At 52.0% G+C, this 18,028-nt stretch overlaps 7 protein-coding genes across 7 annotated transcripts; 5 read left to right on the forward strand and 2 right to left on the reverse strand.

The window, feature by feature from the left end:
- Positions 1-2,718: 2,718 nt before the first annotated feature.
- On the forward strand, positions 2,719-3,557 carry NEUTE1DRAFT_72750 (uncharacterized protein; the record flags this gene model as incomplete). Its single annotated transcript, XM_009858102.1, has 2 exons — positions 2,719-2,937; positions 3,059-3,557. The coding sequence occupies 2 exons, from the start codon at positions 2,851-2,853 to the stop codon at positions 3,170-3,172; spliced, it is 201 nt and encodes a 66-aa protein (XP_009856404.1).
- A 1,182-nt stretch (positions 3,558-4,739) lies between these two features.
- NEUTE1DRAFT_55387 (uncharacterized protein) lies at positions 4,740-4,892 on the forward strand (the record flags this gene model as incomplete). The annotated part of the gene is made up of 1 exon (XM_009858103.1): positions 4,740-4,892. A coding segment is annotated over one exon (153 nt), but the record flags the coding sequence as incomplete, so codon positions are not given.
- A 640-nt stretch (positions 4,893-5,532) lies between these two features.
- On the forward strand, positions 5,533-8,814 carry NEUTE1DRAFT_150252 (uncharacterized protein; the record flags this gene model as incomplete). The annotated part of the gene is made up of 1 exon (XM_009858104.1): positions 5,533-8,814. One exon carries the CDS (start codon positions 5,533-5,535, stop codon positions 8,812-8,814), a length of 3,282 nt encoding a protein of 1,093 aa, XP_009856406.1.
- Positions 8,815-9,796: 982 nt separating this feature from the next.
- Positions 9,797-11,502, forward strand: NEUTE1DRAFT_133354 (uncharacterized protein; the record flags this gene model as incomplete). The annotated part of the gene is made up of 1 exon (XM_009858105.1): positions 9,797-11,502. One exon carries the CDS (start codon positions 9,797-9,799, stop codon positions 11,411-11,413), a length of 1,617 nt encoding a protein of 538 aa, XP_009856407.1.
- A 180-nt stretch (positions 11,503-11,682) lies between these two features.
- On the reverse strand, positions 11,683-13,173 carry NEUTE1DRAFT_150254 (proteasome component PRE2 precursor; the record flags this gene model as incomplete). The annotated part of the gene is made up of 2 exons (XM_009858106.1): positions 11,683-12,662; positions 12,873-13,173. 2 exons carry the CDS (start codon positions 13,005-13,007, stop codon positions 11,922-11,924), a joined length of 876 nt encoding a protein of 291 aa, XP_009856408.1.
- Positions 13,174-13,763: 590 nt separating this feature from the next.
- NEUTE1DRAFT_118923 (uncharacterized protein) lies at positions 13,764-14,052 on the forward strand (the record flags this gene model as incomplete). The annotated part of the gene is made up of 1 exon (XM_009858107.1): positions 13,764-14,052. One exon carries the CDS (start codon positions 13,779-13,781, stop codon positions 13,959-13,961), a length of 183 nt encoding a protein of 60 aa, XP_009856409.1.
- Positions 14,053-14,476: 424 nt separating this feature from the next.
- Positions 14,477-16,394, reverse strand: NEUTE1DRAFT_72761 (uncharacterized protein; the record flags this gene model as incomplete). Its single annotated transcript, XM_009858108.1, has 2 exons — positions 14,477-15,634; positions 15,691-16,394. 2 exons carry the CDS (start codon positions 16,392-16,394, stop codon positions 14,602-14,604), a joined length of 1,737 nt encoding a protein of 578 aa, XP_009856410.1.
- Between the last annotated feature and the right edge of the window lie 1,634 nt (positions 16,395-18,028).

Consider the following 18,028-nt stretch of genomic DNA (forward strand, 5'->3'; position numbering starts at 1 on the left):
ACCAACCCCCCTGCTTAAGACGGTTATCTCTTGGCTCTGATCCGGCGCTACGGAAGACTGACGCGGAGTCGGTTCGCTGGGCGAACTGGGCGATTCTTTTACCCCTTGTCTAAGCCAGAGCCGAATAATGTTGCGGGTGATGTGGTGATGTTCGCAATTTAAAGGGGGTCAAATCTCCTTGTCTCCCCTCCGTTGTTTCACCATTCTAGCACCCGCACAAACCTGGTCCTCAACGGAGATAGAGGTCATGGGGGTCTGCACTTAATGAACGACTATGGGGTACCCCACGGCACGCCATCTCGATCCCTACCTAAGATGATGCTAATGACGATACATTTTCTGGATGATAGGTGGTAACCTATGGCAGAAATGGCATCTCGACCTCCAGATGTCAACTCATATCGAGGATGGCTACGGTACCCATGAACCTTTGATTTACTGTGGTGGCGTGTAGCAGAACATCGCTGGTAACCTACCATCGGTTACCAAACTTTAAGCATTATCAACGGAGATGGCAAACCAACTAGACGTACTCTCGTAGGGGCCCCACGATAAACTGGATCAACTGGCGGAGTGATTCCTGACGATCCTCCTTTTCTTGACCACCCCAGGTGTCCTGGTCTTGAATGAGAGGACGCTGGAGCTACTCGGGAGGTGGCAATCTTTGCTAGAAGCTTCAAAACACTGATCATAGTCTTCAGCCCCTGCAATAAGAGGAAGCCAAGCTTATGGCCTAGCCGCCCTGATGGTTGGACAGTTTGTTTGTCAAACACACATAATGGATGTGGAAGAACACATGTCCATCTTCAATATCCATGATGCAAGTCTTCTTCAATATCAATTAGATCAAAGCCACCAAGATCAACCGCCGCCATCTATTGATACAGCAGACTCGACAACATACAATCCGTAAAGGTTTGTTAGCGCGGTTCTTGTGACAGGGTCTACAAAGTCTTACAGAAAAACAACGGGACAAGGACATTCAATATGGAAAATGAAGTAGAGTGTGTAAAGCCTCCAAAACGCAACTAGTAGTTGATACCAACTTCTTGCACATGAGAAGTGGTGGAACGGTGGTTGATTACGAGGAGTGTGTTGTAAAGTCCCGCGCTAACGAACCTTTCTAAGGGGGGGAAATACATACCTCTAGAATACAACTACAGGTTCCTCCTGTCCAAAGACAAGACGTTTTTCAATGTCTTGGTCGCATTGTGAAAGCCATATGATAATTTCCAGTTGATTCATTGAAAAACGTCTTGTCTTTGGACAGGAGGAACCTGTAGTTGTATTCTAGAGGTATGTATTTCCCCCCCTTAGAAAGGTTCGTTAGCGCGGGCAAATACAGGTTCCTCCTGTCCAAAGACAAAAGTTTTTCAATGAATAAACTGGAAATTTTCATATGGTTTTCACAATGGGACCAAGACATCTTTTTATGTACCCCTTCGGGGGGGGGGGATTGGAGGGAAAAAAAAAAAAAAAAAAAAAAAAAAAAAAAAAAAAAAAAAAAAAAAAAAAAGAAAACCGAGTTCGGTGTCAGTGCCTTTCGCGGGCGGGACGAATACAAAACCCCGCACGCACTAGACTTCCACTTTAGCAGCTCGTATGGCAGCCTTCACAAAGCAACCCCCAAGCTCGTTAGCACTATGGCTCACGGCCAGCCACTTGGCTCTACATACCTGTTTCCACAAACACACTTTGCATTTTGTTCCACCTGAAAATTAGCTAGGTAGCTTTTCTATTCCAAGAGACCTCCTTTTCCGCCTAAATCAATGAAGTAAATAAGTTGGAGTAGCTCGTACCTCACTGGATGCAGATTAGTCTTGGACATTGAGATCCTACAAATGCTTAGGTTGAAGTAGTACTCGCCATTCCCATCTTCAACGCGACTTCACTCGGTGACAACACTATACTTAACTAGAGCTCGCTGGAAGTTGAGCCACCCGTTTGGGACCTTGTGAGCTCAAGAGATTCAGTGCTGGATCATCCCGCCCATAAAACTCGTCAGAATGCTTGTAAGTCATGACATAGTAACGTGTGTGACAGATTCCTGTCGCCGACGAACCATCCTCTATTGTTTCAATTCTGCATATGTTTGACCGTTGAATGTCGCAGACAAAACTTGTGATGTAGATAATGTGAATGTTTCAGGTAACGTTTCCAATTGAAGCAGGCAGCAAAGCCGATCCACTCTCAAGGTGTACGAATACTTAAGCGAACAGTTCTGTTGGCAGAAAACGGTACTTACGACTACACTTGCCCCTGGTCATAGCAAACTTCTAGACAGCTAGCTGGTGATTCGTGACATTGAGGTCATAGCGTAGCCGATTTTGGGCAAACGCTTCGGAGTTCGGACTACATACATAAAAGGAAGAGATCCGAATATCCCTTGACTATAGAAATCGGGAAGGTAGCGCATAAGCCGATAGCGCTTTTGTCCCAACGGAAGAGTCCGGGAATAGTATTTGCCTGTGGTTGGATTGCTCCTGCCCACATCACCGACGATACGATGTCGTGTCAGCCGACCCGCCGACCATCCGACAAGTCAGGGCAGGGAGGTAGCCAGCGACCAATGCCATTCGAAACTCCAGGTCAGAATGCAAGTTGGTTTACACACCTTATTCGTTCTTACGCGTCAGCGCAATTTGCGGGGCCCGAATAAATTGCCATAACTCCTCATCTGGTTCATTCCTACTTGCTCTCTTCCGTTTCCTGTCTCTCATACATTTACACCGACTTAACAGCCTAAAAACACCTACGTCCATTAAAACACCGAGTCAAGAGAGATCAAGCGCCAGTTTTAGATCTACTACCGTCTTCTGCCCCACCGCGATAGACCTACAATCATTCAAAATGCCCTCTTCCACCGACAACGTTCCCCAGCCGCAACAAACAATGGAGATGGTGCCCCCACAGGACGCCATCATCTCCCAGCAGCCTGTAGGTCAAATCCTCGCCAATTTGAGCATCCACACACTGGAAAACGTTGGATCATAAGACTAACCAAAGACTGTGATCGTAACTCAGACAACTGAGCCACAGCCCGAGATGGCGAGCGAAGGAACATTGCGCGGCGGCTTCGTCGAGGAGTGCAGCTGCTGCTGCTGTTCAGAGGAGTGCGCTTGCTGCTAGAGATCTTACCGCGCCATGGGCCCGACGAGCTCGGCAGAGGTGAGATGTGCGAAATGATTCCAAAGAGCTCGGTCAGGCTTGAGAGGGAGAGGCCGCTGGCCGAGATGAGGTCTGCCTGAGTGCCCTCAGTAGTCAACTTCGTTCATGCGGTTGAATTGAATCAGTTTCTTGTCATGACAAGTCGAAGATTGGCCGCCTTACGACCGGATGTGATGTCTTGTTTCTTGCTGCAACAACATGAAGAGAAGCGTCGAAAGGATGTATAACCTTGATCCGAGTGATCCCTCATCGCGTCAACTTCAGGCCGGCCCTACAGTTTGCCATTGGGAATTAGGTGTACACGTACTCGGTCTGATTGTTGAGGATACTTGCTGTGGTGACGACCAACCTGGCATACGAATCTCCACTTAGAATCTACGTCTTGATACTCTAAGCTCGACCCAATATTCACGAAAAGATCAGATGTTCGTCTGATGAATTTCTAGATGTTTCCTCCTCGTCGTTGAAGATGACGTCTGAAGCAGGGGAAATACCTTGGCAGCTTGGCGAAAAAGCTTGGTCTAGCGCCATCATGCTTGGCAATCTTGGCAGGCCCCAAGTCAATGATGGGTTTCAAGATGCTGTACACTATGGTAGATGTTGGAGGGTGACCGCTTGTTGCTCACTCTGTGTGTGACCAACGGTGCAGCGAACCAAGGGATTTCGTGGTTTCATCCAACCCAGATCTCCAAAGTACCAACCCAACCACACCGGAGCTTTTAACAGAGAATGAGGCTTTCCATGGATAATCCTTTTCACGATCTAACGGTCCGAACCGTATTGATAGAAGGAGGCACTTGATAGTAATCTCCTCTCCTAAGCCGCGATGCCAAATATGCTACCTCTGCGCTTTCTTGGTTGCGGAAACAGAGACAGCTACCCGTCATAGAAAATGAGTGTGATATTCGATGGGTATACAGACAACGGACCTATAGGAGGCCCCAAGAGGATGAGGGTCTGAAGCCACCTGCAACCGCAAACAGCGACTACAGTATTCAAAAGAAAGATAATGTGCGACCTCACTTGTTAGGTAGCAAGATATTACCGTCACTACCTAGATATATGTAAAGTTGCTAGGCTCAACCTTCAGCGTAACAACATGTCACGGTAGGGGATAGCAGTCACAAGTAGATTGATTTACAGAGACCCGCAACCTCATCATGTCATCCCGTCTGTGCCTTGGGCGTACTGCGTTGTACGTGGTGATAACGAGCCAAAGGACGGACGGGAAGTTCCCACACTTGAAAGGTTGGGGTTCTGGACTGTCAATAACTTTGTCAACCCAAGTGTCAAACGCGGTCTCGCGTCTCTGAGTGATATTCTAGCGTGTTTCAGCGATGGCCCATAGGTAGTTTATAGTGTAGTGAGCGACAAAATGGGGTTGGAAAATGGACTTGCTGGTCTGGAATCATTGGGTGGCTGGAGGTGCTTGATGATAATTGGGGAGGAAGTGGAAAGGAAGTGGAAATGTTCTCTCTTCTTCCCGCCGCCAAGAACCCCAGGCGGACACGGGCGGTGGCTTGGCTTGAGCTCCACACAAGCTGACCAACGAGAGGCAGACTGTACAACAGACAGATGCCAAGAGCTGCCAGGGCCATCAGCTTCCAGCCAATCCATCACCAGCAAAACAACATGGCGGCGCTTATTCCAGACCACATCGTTCCTCGGCTGCGCCAAACCTTCTCCACGACGGCGCTTTGCTCAACGACGAGACGCAGTTTTAGATGAGACGACCGGCCACTCACGCGTCTGCTGGTGCATGCCCTGTAACAATTGGCACCATGGAGGAAATGACTGGAATCCGCTATGACCAAAGACATGGCCTCTCTTTTTCTTGACTGGGCCGCCCTCCTCCTCCTCCTCCTCCTTCTTCTTTCTCTTTTGCTTCGGGTGGTTGCTATCACCAAAGTGTGTGTTATGTGTATGTACGTGTGTTCGCGGGTTCGACAGTCTTTTCTTGTTACGGTTCTGCCTCAGCCACGGGATGGAGAGGGAACCCATTTTCCATTCGTTCTAGTCTTTCATCCGAATCATTCTGTCCACTCCCCCTTCGTTAATTCAGTCCGATCTCGAATTTTATTCAGACAGTATCTGGCAGGTCCTGTGAATAGGTAGTCACACCTCCTATTGTTTTATCTTTTTGGCCCACCCAACTTGTCCACCCGCAGACACATGGCACACTCACTCGTCTCACACCTTCGGGACCGAGAAAGTGTTTTTGTCTTTTGATGACAGGACAGGACTCCAACTTGATCTCTCCTTCACCAACTCGCTTGCTGGCCATCCGAGTCTACCGCGAGCTTCCCGACCATTCACACTCCTTTTGATGAGTCGAACCACTTACGCTACACCACATTATTCACGATGGCTGTCAACATGAACGGCCCGATGGCGCATCCGGGTCCCTCATTTCACCCTACAGTCAACAATAGGAAGGAGGAATGGGAGGACTGGTTTGACGATGAGCCATTCACACCGATTCGAGAGGAAGAGGAGGGTGAGCTTCCTTCCCTTACCCCAACCTTCAGCAGCCCCTACAACACCAACAATACCAACTATACGACGAAACCATCAACACAACGTATATCGTCCTCGACAGCTCGCCTTTCCATGCAGAGAATCAGGCGTGTAAAGTCAAGTCGGAGGCAAAAGGCACAGAATGCCAAGGCTGGCATCACGTTAATCACAGACATGACAAAACTGAGGCAACAGCAATTACAACAACAGCTCGCCAACCAGGAGGCCTTGAACAAAGGAAAAGGGCGGGACGGGAGTGGAAAGTTCGTGGACGCGGCTGCGCTAAACGCACTGGAAGGAATGGCTTCAGACGAATCTATCGGCACGTTTGCTTGGCTAAGGAAGAAGAAGAGCAGCAGCCCAGCTTCAGCTACTCCGATTGAGAGAAGGATGGATAGGCTAGCGGTAGACACGCCTACTGTGGCCGAGCTTTCACCAAGTGTTGGCGGCATCATGATCGGATTCGCCATGCCATCAGATTCAAACGTCGTCATCAGTCCACAAACTGCCGTCGTTGTGACACCGGTCGACTTGGACAGATACTTCTCCCCGCCTCCCACAGCAAAACAGCCCGTTTCAGTCTGGTCACCAGACACTCCGGATTCCCAATTTACCATCAGCTCGTACAGGATAGCAGGCCCCAGTGCCGGCACCGTGCCGGCTGTGCCTGCGGTTCCCAACAAGTATAGAGATACCGGGGCAACAGAATTCTATTTCAGCGACAATGAAGAAAATTTGCTCACTCCAAAGGGATATGGAAAATCAAGCCCGCCAAGAGTTACTACCACGGTCTACTTCAGCGACGATGATGACGACATGGCCACTCCGGTCACTCTGTTTGAAGAGGATGGAAGTCCTTTGGCGGTGCGACAGAGGTCTCTCACCAAAGCAAAGAGTCCCGTATCTGCGACATTAACCGTACAGTCACAACAAGGCTGGTGGGATCAGATTACTTCGCCATTCACTCAAAGCCCGGTAATGTCAAGAACCCCTGTTAGCAGCATTCAAGAGGAGGATGACAAACAGGACTGGTGGAAGATTGGCAACAATGGGTCTTTGTCTCCCAACAACAATACCCTTGGTCAGGGGTCCTCGGGAATTGCCGTGGAAGCAAATCGGCCACCCAGGATTATTATTCAGGATGTCTCGCAAGTTGAGGCTTCTTCCTCTTCTTACAACCCCTTCGCGACATCATCAACGGCGACAGCATCCTCCTTACCAGCAGCAGCAGCGATGCCAACAACAGTACCGATGGTTTCGCAGCCACAATCCCATGCCGAGAAGGCGCGCATATTGATTGAGGAGAACGAATCGACTCCAGCTGAATTGCCTCCTCCGTACTCGCCCCCGAAGAGGAACCAAAACGTCCGAAATGCCCAGAATGTCGAGAACGTCCGATACCGAGCCGTGTTTCCTTCCAACCATCCGCTGAACTCCATGTACCCACCTTCCCCAGGTCCAGTGTCTCCAGGTCTCGCGCAGACGATGACCTCACAAGGCGCGATCGATTTGCCCTACGTTCCTGCCAGGCCGCCTCCCGTCAGACCTGCGTTTCATCACGGAGACTTCCCAAACAGGGCACCCGCTTCCTTCGTCTCTGCTACTCAAAGGCTGAAGGTCGAGCAAAAACGGCGCCGCAACGAGAAGGAGGAAGCTGTGGCGCGCAAGATCGGTGGAATGTGGAGAGGACGTGGCTGTATTCCAGAAAGCGGCTGCTTTGGCCGGGCCGGCCGAGAAGGCAGGAAGCGTAGGCGGTGGTGTTTGGCCGTCCTCCTTGTCACTCTCGGGTTGATAGCGCTCGCTGTGGCGCTCGGGGTCGTCTTGTCGCGTCCCAAGGCTGGCAAGCCCGCCCCTTATTCGCCTTGGCTTAACCTCACGGATTACCCGCCGATCCCGACGGGCATTTCCACGGTTATTGGCACCGATTCTGTCACTGATACATCATGTGCTCAGGACCCGCGCTTCTGGAGTTGTGCACTGCCCAGAGACCAAACTGCACAGGCGGAACCCTTTGCTGCCGATCAGCCCAGCTTCATTATCCAGATCCAATACGACAACAGCACACAACAAGCGTGGAATGTCACGGGCCAGGCAATCCCCACGCCTATTCCCACTCAAGATGCTGAAGCAGCTGCTTCGCCATCCCAGACTGGGAGCAACAAAAGCTCCGTTACTAATGGTACCGAAGCAAACAAGACGAGGGGACAGCGTCCACAATCGGGCGGCGAGCCGATGGGCTTTATTTCTGTCGTTAAGAGCCTTTTGCGTCGTCAAACCCAGCAAGCCCCGAGCCTTGGGTTCATTCCGCGCCCATCACCGCCCGAGTTTCAAGATATTTACTTTTTGGGAAACACAACCGACGGCATCGTGTCACAGGATAAGGCTGGAGAGCCGACTCCATTCTACATCAGCATTCTACGAACTCTCGATGATTCTGTTGGGCCCAATGCCCTCGCTCGTCGTGACGAAGACTCCGATTCTGCCTCCAATCAGCTAAACGAGCGGCAATCCAAGAGCGGCGGCATCGATCTTTTCTTCATTCCGCCTGTCCTGAATCCCGACGGAACCGGCGCTCCGGCCGTCCTCATGCCCTTCCCTACTCAACAGCCTCTCCGCCTCTTTGACCGCGGTTTACCGACCGAGCACTTCGGCTTCTACACCTACTACAACAAGAGCGTCTACCTCACCGGTGACGCCTCGTCAGACCGCGTCGGTGGCTCCACGGCCTTTGACTCCAAAACCATCATCACCTGGCTCTCTGCGCGATACAAGGTGGAAATCTGGACGCGGCAGGTCAACGCCACCCGTCTGCTGGGGTCGCAATCCAACGGTGGGGCTGCAAGCAACAATAGCACTCGTCCGGGGACTTTCCCATACCCCATCACAGTCACGCTGGATACCCATGGTGGAATCCCAGGAAGGAAGTTTGCGTTTAGTCGTGGGGTCGGAGCGGGCGGCAAGATTTTAATGAATGACACCAAGTTTATCCTGAACAACATGAACCAGACAGGTGATTGGGTCAACCCCGGCGCGACGTTTGATCCGAGCTTTGGAGGGATGGATGGAGGTACCGGAGGGTGTCAGTGCAGATATACCAACTGGGTGAAGCTGAATGCAGGAGGTGCTTGATCTCATATGGGATACAGACCTGGTGGATGAGCTTCGAGCTACAAATGCATGGCGGGCGCAGGGGGTTCAAAATCATTGCTTTCAAGGTTCATTGTTATCTCTCACTTTTTCCTTTTCTTCGAGTTTTCATCAGAGACCACGTCTCTATACCAGAAGCGTTGAACATAGGTAGATGTTCGTATGGGAGATAGGAGAAGTCACTCGGACACAAGATACCACAGAATCGTTCAAGCAGATTATTAGTTAACCGACAAAAACCGACCCGTGTCAGATGTAAATTCAGTTATGTATACACAACTTAATGAACATTCCAAGCCAGAAGGCAAAATGTACACTGGCTGACTGGCAATTTTGATGTTTTGATGCAAGAGCTAGTGAAAAGGGGAAGGAGCGTTCACCCCTGATCCTGACAGCTGGACAGCGGCCGTTGCCAGCTGCCAATGAGTGTCCTAGCTTTTGTTTCTCAACTCAACAACACCATTAACCCATCAGGTTGAAGTTACTCCATCGTCAACACATCCTGCGGTCTTGAAGCGGATGAACGCTTGCGGCCGGGAAGTGACCTTTTTCTATACCGGGTAGTATCTCATGGGATCTTGACTAGAGACTTTCGACTTGGAGGTTAGGTGAGCGCGGTTTGACTCTCAGGTGAGCACCATCGTCGCTCCTCAGCCGGAAGCCCGATTTGGCAAGTGTCGCATGGTGGACACTCACCCACTGCCTACCTACCTATTCAATCTTTCAAATAAAGAAGACTCGATAGAAAAAAATCAACATGAGGCAACTACGACTTTTCCACGGTTCTGGAGTTCGAGCATGGACAGTAAGAGGAAGGCTCGGGACGAGTCGTGTTCAACAAGAGCGACCACAGCAGCCATGGTGTATAAGACGAGCATCTTCCCCCAAAGCCATGAGCACATCTCATGAGCCAACATCAACACCAGCATTAACTCAAGTATCAACACCCGAATCAACATCCAACATGCACATCGCCAATTTCAACAAGGTTCAGAGCGTTCCGGCTGAGCCACGGCACAAGCAGGAACAGAACAGACTTCTTGGACATGTCACGCAGTTCAAGCGCCAGAAAGAACTCCTCACCTTGGCCATCGAGACATCCTGCGATGACACGTGCGTTGCCCTCCTTCAGAGCTACGAGAGCACCGAGAGGACCGAGGAACCTGAAATGGTGGCCCGCCTACTCTTCAACAAAAAAATCACGTCGGACCAGCGCCAGTTTGGCGGCGTCCACCCAGCCGTTGCCATCGAGTGGCACCAACGCCATCTCGCAACCCTGGTCGAAGAGGCCATCCGGTCTCTTCCCGAAGGCAAAACGCCGGCCTACAAGAACACCAGACTGCCGTACCGGACCCCGGACCTCATCGCCGTCACCCGTGGCCCCGGCATGCCGACCAGCCTGGCGACCGGCATGGAAGTAGCCAAGGGTCTCGCTCTGGCCTGGGGCATCCCGATCGTGGGAGTCCACCACATGCAAGCACACGCTCTCACGCCGCAGCTCGTCGAAGCTCTCGACCGCCCCCCTGCTCCCAGCGTCGCATCATCACCATGGGAAGAACGCCAACAGGTCGATGCCGAAGTAAAAACAGCCTCAAGACAGCAGGAAGAGGCTCAGCACCCCAACCTCGATTACCCCTACCTCAACCTGCTCGTCTCTGGTGGCCACACCCAACTAGTCTACTCGGCCTCCCTGATGTCGCATCTCATCCAGTGTACGACCGATAACATCGCCCTGGGCGACATGCTCGACAAAGCCGCGCGCAAGATCCTTCCGCCCTCGATGTTGAACTCGGGTCAAAATGTCATGTACGCCGCCGCGCTAGAGCGCTTTGCTTTCCCCCGCTTCCCCACCGGCGCCGACGAGAGGGAGTACAACTTCAAGTACACCCCTCCAGCCACGCGGGCCGCCGAAATCGAACAGCACAACTCGCCTTACGGCTGGCGCCTCTCGCCGCCTCTGTACGCCTCTAGGAAGATGGAGTACAACTTCACCGGACTCGGATCCCAAGCACAGCGGATTGCCGACTCTCTAGACATTTTTTCTTCGTATGAGAATTTCACGGAACAAGTCCTCTCGCTGGAGAACTCTCCCAAGTCCGGGTCCGACTTGGCGCCCTCACCCGACTCTTCCACCACTATTCTCTCCCCCGCCCTCAAAGAGGAACCCCACCAGATTGAGCAGCGCCGCTACCTAGCCCGCGCGACGATGCAGCTAGCCTTTGAGCACCTCGCCTCGCGCATTGTCATGGTGCTCCAGCAGCAGGCCAAGACGTCGGGCGAGCAGCAAAAGGTCAAGACGCTCGTGGTATCTGGTGGCGTGGCGAGCAACCAGTTTCTGAGGCACGTTCTCCGTCGCGTGTTGGAGGTGCGCGGGTTCGGACACATTCGGATTATGGCTCCGCCTGTAAACCTGTGTACGGACAACGCGGCCATGATTGCGTGGACGGGGACGGAGATGTATAGGGCAGGTTGGGTGAGCAAGTTGGACATGTTGCCAATTAAGAAGTGGAGCATGAGTTCGACCGGCGAGCAGGGCGGGATCTTGGGAACGGAGGAGAAACCCTTTTATGTGAGGCGTTGAGCCGAAACCATGCGGGTAGGCTTAACTGGGAGTATCGCGACTGCTAGGTTGAGAAAGAACAAATGTGCATGGGTGATGGGTGTTTGGGGCGCTAGGGTACTTTGTTATGTCTTGTGTAATAACAGTTCATCTGTATGAGAGCAGCAGTCAGAAGCGTAGAATGTATTATTATTATTGATATGGATATAGCTCGGTGGAAAGGGAAATCAAGCGTGCTTTCTAGACTTGGGACGTCAGGACTTTGATTGCTTTTGATCACCCTTCTTGTACAATGATTTCACATACGTATAAGGTAGGCATACGGCCTTGTCGAGCTGATTCATTCCAATGTCACATTGGCTGTAAGAATCTAGAATGCTATGGGGACCCATTCGTTGTTCATATCGTTTCTTCATCATGTGTAGTATGCTGCTGGCCAAGTGCCCCTGCATCACTGACATCCGTCCATTCAGTCCCAGGGCAGTCAAGCCATGATCACTACTTTCTGTCCCTCATTCCTCTTCCTCTCTTAAACGCGGGTTGAATCATCCTCGTTGAAGTCGCTGGTGACGTTGCTAAACTCGCCCTTCTCCAGCTTGGTCCTCCAGAAGATGGGGTTTGTGTCGTTGAAGCCGTGCTTCTCCCATCCCGACTCCTTGACGTGGTACAGATTGATGAAGCCACCAGAGTAAGCATCACGATGTGTAGCGGCCAAAATGCTCCTGCTGCCCAGCTCGAGCGCCTCTTCCACTGTCAGGTCGTATCTATACTCGGCATCCAGGACGCCATAGGCAAAAGTCTGACCAGACCCAACGCAGAACAGGTTACCCGCCAGCCGGGTGCCGTCCGAATCAATGTAGTAAAGCGCAGGTCCTTCCTCCTTGGTGACGCCGGCGCACATGGTGCCCATGGACAGGCCCATGCCCTTGTACTGGTACACCAGGTTGGCCAGGATCTTGGAGGCCGCCGCGACGCTGATGCGGCGCTTGTGCCGCAATTCGTGAAGTCGGCACTGCATGCCCAGCCACGCCAGCCAGTACTGGCAGTCGGCTGCGCCGCCCGCCATGGTGCCCAGCAAGTCGCTGTTGATCTCGATCACCTTCTTGACTGTTTGCGAGGCGATCCAGTTGCCGGCGGTCGCGCGAGAGTCCGTCGCCACCACGATGCCGCCCTGGAACCGGAAGGCGAGTGTGGTCGTGCCGTGGGCGATCTTGATGGGGCACGAAGGGTTGGCGCGGTCGTCGGTTGCGGCGCGGAGCCAGGAGGAGGGCTGTTGTGGGTAAACAAGTTAGCTTATTGTCATATCATCATCATCATCGTTACTGTTGTCGTCGTCGTTGTGGCTCGTCATCGACGGGGTCTAGCAAGCAAGCTAGCTAGCTAGCTAGCATAGGGCAAGCAGGGAGAGAGATGAGGCCGGAGGGGTACTGGGAGAGATGTGCTGAGGAGGGCGGGACAAGGCAGACAAGGAGAGACGAACATGAGCTACTGGAGGCATGGCAAACTTGAGAGACAGAGGAGGCTGGGTTTCGCAAAGATCTTGCTGTTCCTCTTCCGAGAAGAGCTCATTCTGCTGGTAAGCCGGACGGCTGTACCTTGCGACAAGCGCATCCATGATGGTCGACTAAGTTGTTTGAAGGGACGAGGATTCGATGTTCGGTATGCGGTTCGGCGGTTCCCAAAGACGGTTCGGGAAGCTATAGATTGTTGCGAGGGGGAGAGACGTTCGGCGGGAGGACGACGGAAGTTGGACAACTGGTTGAGATGATGGTGACGATGTTGAGGTTCGAAATGGGCTGTCAGTGGAGGCGTTCGTTCACTGTTGTTAGCCTGGCAAGGTAGCAGCTATGGCGGCGTCAGCGGCAGTGGGTAGCAAGTGAAAGGCGGGCAGTTTGGCGGGAGCTCCCTACACGCAGGTGCCCACCAACCAGGCAGCTCCCACGCACGCGTTCACCAGCTTCCAGGTTGGGCGGCGCCGCCAGCTGGCAGCATATGAGGGAGGTATCTTTGTACTTTCTTGGCGGCATCGAATGTCGTTTTGGATGGTATGGTATGTAAGTACCTCTAATATCAGCATTTCGTAATGAACTACTAGCAAGCCAGATCACACACCTATGGATGGGACTACAGTTCAAAATATGCTAGGTTCTGGCTGAAAATCTTTGTTTACCACTATGCACAGGATGTACAGTGGCGTTTTCAATTACTATGAGCCACATGAATAACCCTCACTTTCGACCAAGTACCGGTCATAAGAATGCCTCCATCATTTTTTGCGCCGCCGTGATATGGATAGGAGTATGAATGTTAACATGAGCTGATTCGTAAGATAGGACCAGACACACTCTTTTTTTTTTTTCCCCTTTTGGTTTCTCCGTCCAACGCCATGGAAATGCATCTGGCGCTCGAACGCCACCCTCAAGTCCTGAGAGCTGAATTCCTGACCATATCGACTTCACTTTTCCGCCTGAGGGCAAGGTGTACTATCCAAGGGCTCAAAGAGCAAATGCCGTTGTTCTCCCCTCTGCAGATTTTTGTCTTCCCCCAACACCAGAGCAAAGCCAAGTAAGAATTCCAAAAGCCTGCGGTATAAGCCTCCTCAACCCGTTACCGGAAACCCGAAACCGAGCCGAACCAAGCTTATACGTCAGACATGAAGCAAGACACAACTCGGAAAATGGTATTGATTGTTTGACGATCGATGTGACGAAGACCTAGTGCACCCCTCCCTGCGCCAGGCTCTCCCCCTGCCAACCCTGAACCGGGTGGTTTTGAAAAACAAAGTGGTAGGAAGGAGGAAAAAAAAAAAAAAAAAAAAAAAAAAGAAAAAAAAAAAAAAAAAACCCAAGTACCATTAATGTAACCCTGTAACACCATGGCAATGCATGCTTTCGCGTTGTCGTGATCAATGCAACCGGAAGGCTCCTCAGAGACCTTCCGGGGTATATCTGCGGTTGTTGCCGCTTCGAGATAATAATGTAGGCAGGTCGTCGTCGTGGTCGTTGTTGCGGATCCACTTTTGCGCGCCATGCTCTGGCATCAGATGCGATGTTTGGATAGTAGCCCATCGAGCGGAATTATTTTGTGTGATTGTTCTTCAAGTTGAAAAAACTTCAGCCGAGTCGAAATCGTTGTGTGTTCAAGTTGTTCGCCGTGGCCTCCTTCTGAAAAATGATTGGTTAATAAGAGTTGTCTAGCCAAGTGGTAGATTATCTCTTCCACCCAACGTTCCAGATAACGTGGACTATGTCCCGGGCCGTATTTACCGTATCAATGACCCGGCCTAAAAGGCCTTCACTGTTGGAGTCTTCGCCTTGTTCGTATGGCATGAACATGCCCGACTCGGTTCTCCTCATGCCAGCTGGTTCTTTCAAAAGACTGGCAGACGAAGTTGAACGACGGAGCCCGCCGAGCGAGCCTTCCGTGGATTTCGCAGAGGACCAATTTGACGTCGGTTCGTCGTCTTCATCGTCCTCGTCATCGCTGTCAACGAAGAATCTGCCGGACTTCTTGGCCGGACGTAACGTCTCCTGAGACGAAGAAGGGGACAGTACTGTTCCCCTAAACACACCAGTGCTGTGCTTCATGGCCGATTCCGCTGGTTCGGGGGTGTCCTCCCGATACTTGAGCGTGGTGGAGGGCAGCATGGCAATCGTCCTGCTCTCTCCACCGCTGTGGCTGTGACTTTTTGACCTTTTTAATATAGGTCTCAGCTTCTTCCCCTTGGTCCGCTTCATCATGATTGCGTCGTCATCCGAATCGCTGTTGTAGTTGATTTCGGGCTCGACGTCGTCTTCATCGTCGTCTCCTTTGATTTCCACAGCAATGCACTGTGCTACCTGCTCGTTGAAGTGAATATGCTTCCGTTCACCACTCGGAGACACGAGACCGGAAGACACGGCTGTCGCAAACAAACTATTGTCATTACTGAGACCGCGAGACGAGAATGGGAAGGTAACAAAATCAGTGTTGGCTCGGTCTAGACCCGGTCGTCGACTAGTCTTCTTCAGGCATCCTTTCTGTTGTGCTTGTACAGCTGCCGCCGCCTGTTTGACGAGCGAGGACGCGGACAGAGATCTCTGAAGCATGAGCTCCGACATACTCCTCTTCTTGAGAATGGGCTTTTTCGCGAACGAGTTGGTCTTGGACATCCTTGTTCTGTCGTTACTCGAGGTATTGGAGTGTATCGAAGGGCCAGTCTGCAAGGGTCCGTATAGCCATGTGACATCGCAATCTTTCAACCTGTGAAATCATCAGTTACCCAGAACATGATGGCGCAAACCAGCAGGAGAACATACCAGTTCAACGTCTCCGGAGAAACTGTGCCGAGGTTGTTCTTAGACTTCATCCATGTCCTCCAAGAGGCATTCTCTAGCCGAGCCGAGTTGGCATAATCTCCCCTTCTGGCAACAATATGCTTCCAAGATGACCAGATGTCCTCCTCGCGCCAATTGTGCGAGAGGTAGTCCACATGTCTAGAAGGCTGTATCTTGATCGCTATATCGTCCTCAGCCCTATCGTAAACAAGCTCCGGAGACTCGGGTCGGGAGGTGGGAGTGGACGTATCATTTCCAGACGGCGAGGAAGTGTATGACTGATCCGTTCGCGGACTGGGTGGGGGTCCCGAATGCTCCACATGGTTGAAATAACCCACATCCTCCTCATAACGCGACAGGCGGCCCCCAAAGCCTCGCCTCGAAATCGCGGCTTCTAGAACATCTTCATCGTCGCTGTCCGAAGTAAGAGAAGGGTTCGTGACAGGCGTAGAGGAATCCGACAGCTCGGACGACTCAAGGTGAATGCCCCGAGGGGAAGAAGGCGCCGAGGACGGGGCCGAGTGATCGAAGGCCTTTGACGAGTGGTGATAGATGTCGCTGAGCCTGGAGGTTGATGCCGATGTATGGAAACCCGAGCGTTTGGTGTTGAACTTGGGCTGCGACTGAGATCGACGCAAGGGCGACCCGAAAAACGTATCGTCGTCAGACGTGATGACGACGGCCATGGCTGAAAATTCTGAAAAGCCTAGTGACCTGCAAGCCACCTTCTCAATCCTTCTCCAACGTGCGACCAGAAAAGTCCGTCATAAGGACCCCGTGGACAGGAGGTGAGGCGAAGCGATGTCGGATTTCGGCGCAAAATTTGGGTTGTCGTCGCTTTGATCTTTGGTCTCGTAGCGAGTCTCGCGAACAAAGAGGGCCAGTAGTGGGTGCAAGAATAGCGCCGTCAATCAAGATGGGACATGGGCATGTCGCGAAAAGACAGGGCAAGGCTGGCACAGGCGACAGGCTGCTAAGGTAACGATGGGCTAGCGTAGTCCCAAGGGCAAGAAAAAAAGACAAACAAGAGAGGCTCAAGCAGTGAGCGCACCGGGTTCGGAAAAGCCAGAGAGGGAGGAGTTTGCGTAAGGGAGGTGGTGGACGGAGAGAGAAGTTCCTTTGAAAGGGTGTGCAGGTGTATGGTGACCGGTCCACCGGAGTGTAAAGGGAAGTTGGGTGTAGTTAAGTGAAAAGGCACTAAAAGGAAAGCGGGTGTGGGTACCAAGAAATGCCCGTGGTCGTCCGTGGTGGGCAGGCCCTGGTCCGGCCGCCCCTGTCCACAGTGTACGGCAGAACCTGAGAACGTGGGATAGTTGTCGTGGGTCGGTGGGCAGACAGTGGGAGGGGCTCGTCGCTGCTTGGTCGACGGGGGGGGCGTGTGTTGCTCGGCGGCTGTTGGGGCCCAGGTACCATTCACTCATTAGAGGTATCTTCCAGCGAACGGGCAAGTACCTGGACACTTCACCTCACGGGTCTGGCAACCAAGGTCGCGCTGAGGTTGCCAGAGCATGGGGGTTCCGCCGCCGACGTCGAGGGTGGCATGTCTGCTTTATACCACAGACTGCTTGTCATCAGGTCGCACAACTCCGCCATACGATGGTAACCAAGTGGATGGGAGCATGGCAGAGCTACAGGCTGTCGATGGGCACGCAACACCTGTTTTTGACGACGAGATGTTATACAGACCGGGCTTTAGGTGCTCGACCTACCGTACCTTGTTCTTACAGATGCCCACCTCTGCAATGTAGGATGTGGTCCGTACAGCGAGTGAGCGCAGAGCCAGGCAGCTACATCCTACATGGCATTTTTTTACATCCAATGAATGTGGAAGGCGTCCAGAGTCTGGATGATCACTCCTCTCAACAACCGCAGACTTATGTGTGGGTCAGAGGTCACGATGGGCTAACCGCAGTGTACTATGTAAGGTGATTGTCCAAAGCATGATCATACAGTTCGCAAACGGCCATAGTATATTTACAAGCTCATTTCCAGCCTTGTCTACCTTTACTTTTCGAGACGTATGGAAGAGCATAAAATGACTGGCGGTTGGTGAGTGCTGGTCACCGTAGTAAATCAACCTCACCTTACGGTACTAACAATCTGAGGAAAAGAAATGGAATTACATACCTAGGTACAATTCCCAGCAAGCACTGGGGTACAGCGGCCAAAAAGCCTGCCAGAGTCGCTCGGGGATTCGCGATTGGGGGACGACGTCCAAATGAGGAGCAGGGATTTCAGGGTAAGAAGCGAGCTACGCAGGCAAAGAAAAAAAAAAAACCAAAAAAAAAACCCGTCCTCAATGCTGCTCTATTCCGTGTGC

Source organism: Neurospora tetrasperma (assembly GCF_000213175.1).
Source record: "Neurospora tetrasperma FGSC 2508 unplaced genomic scaffold NEUTE1scaffold_81, whole genome shotgun sequence".
Classification (NCBI taxonomy): domain Eukaryota; kingdom Fungi; phylum Ascomycota; class Sordariomycetes; order Sordariales; family Sordariaceae; genus Neurospora; species Neurospora tetrasperma.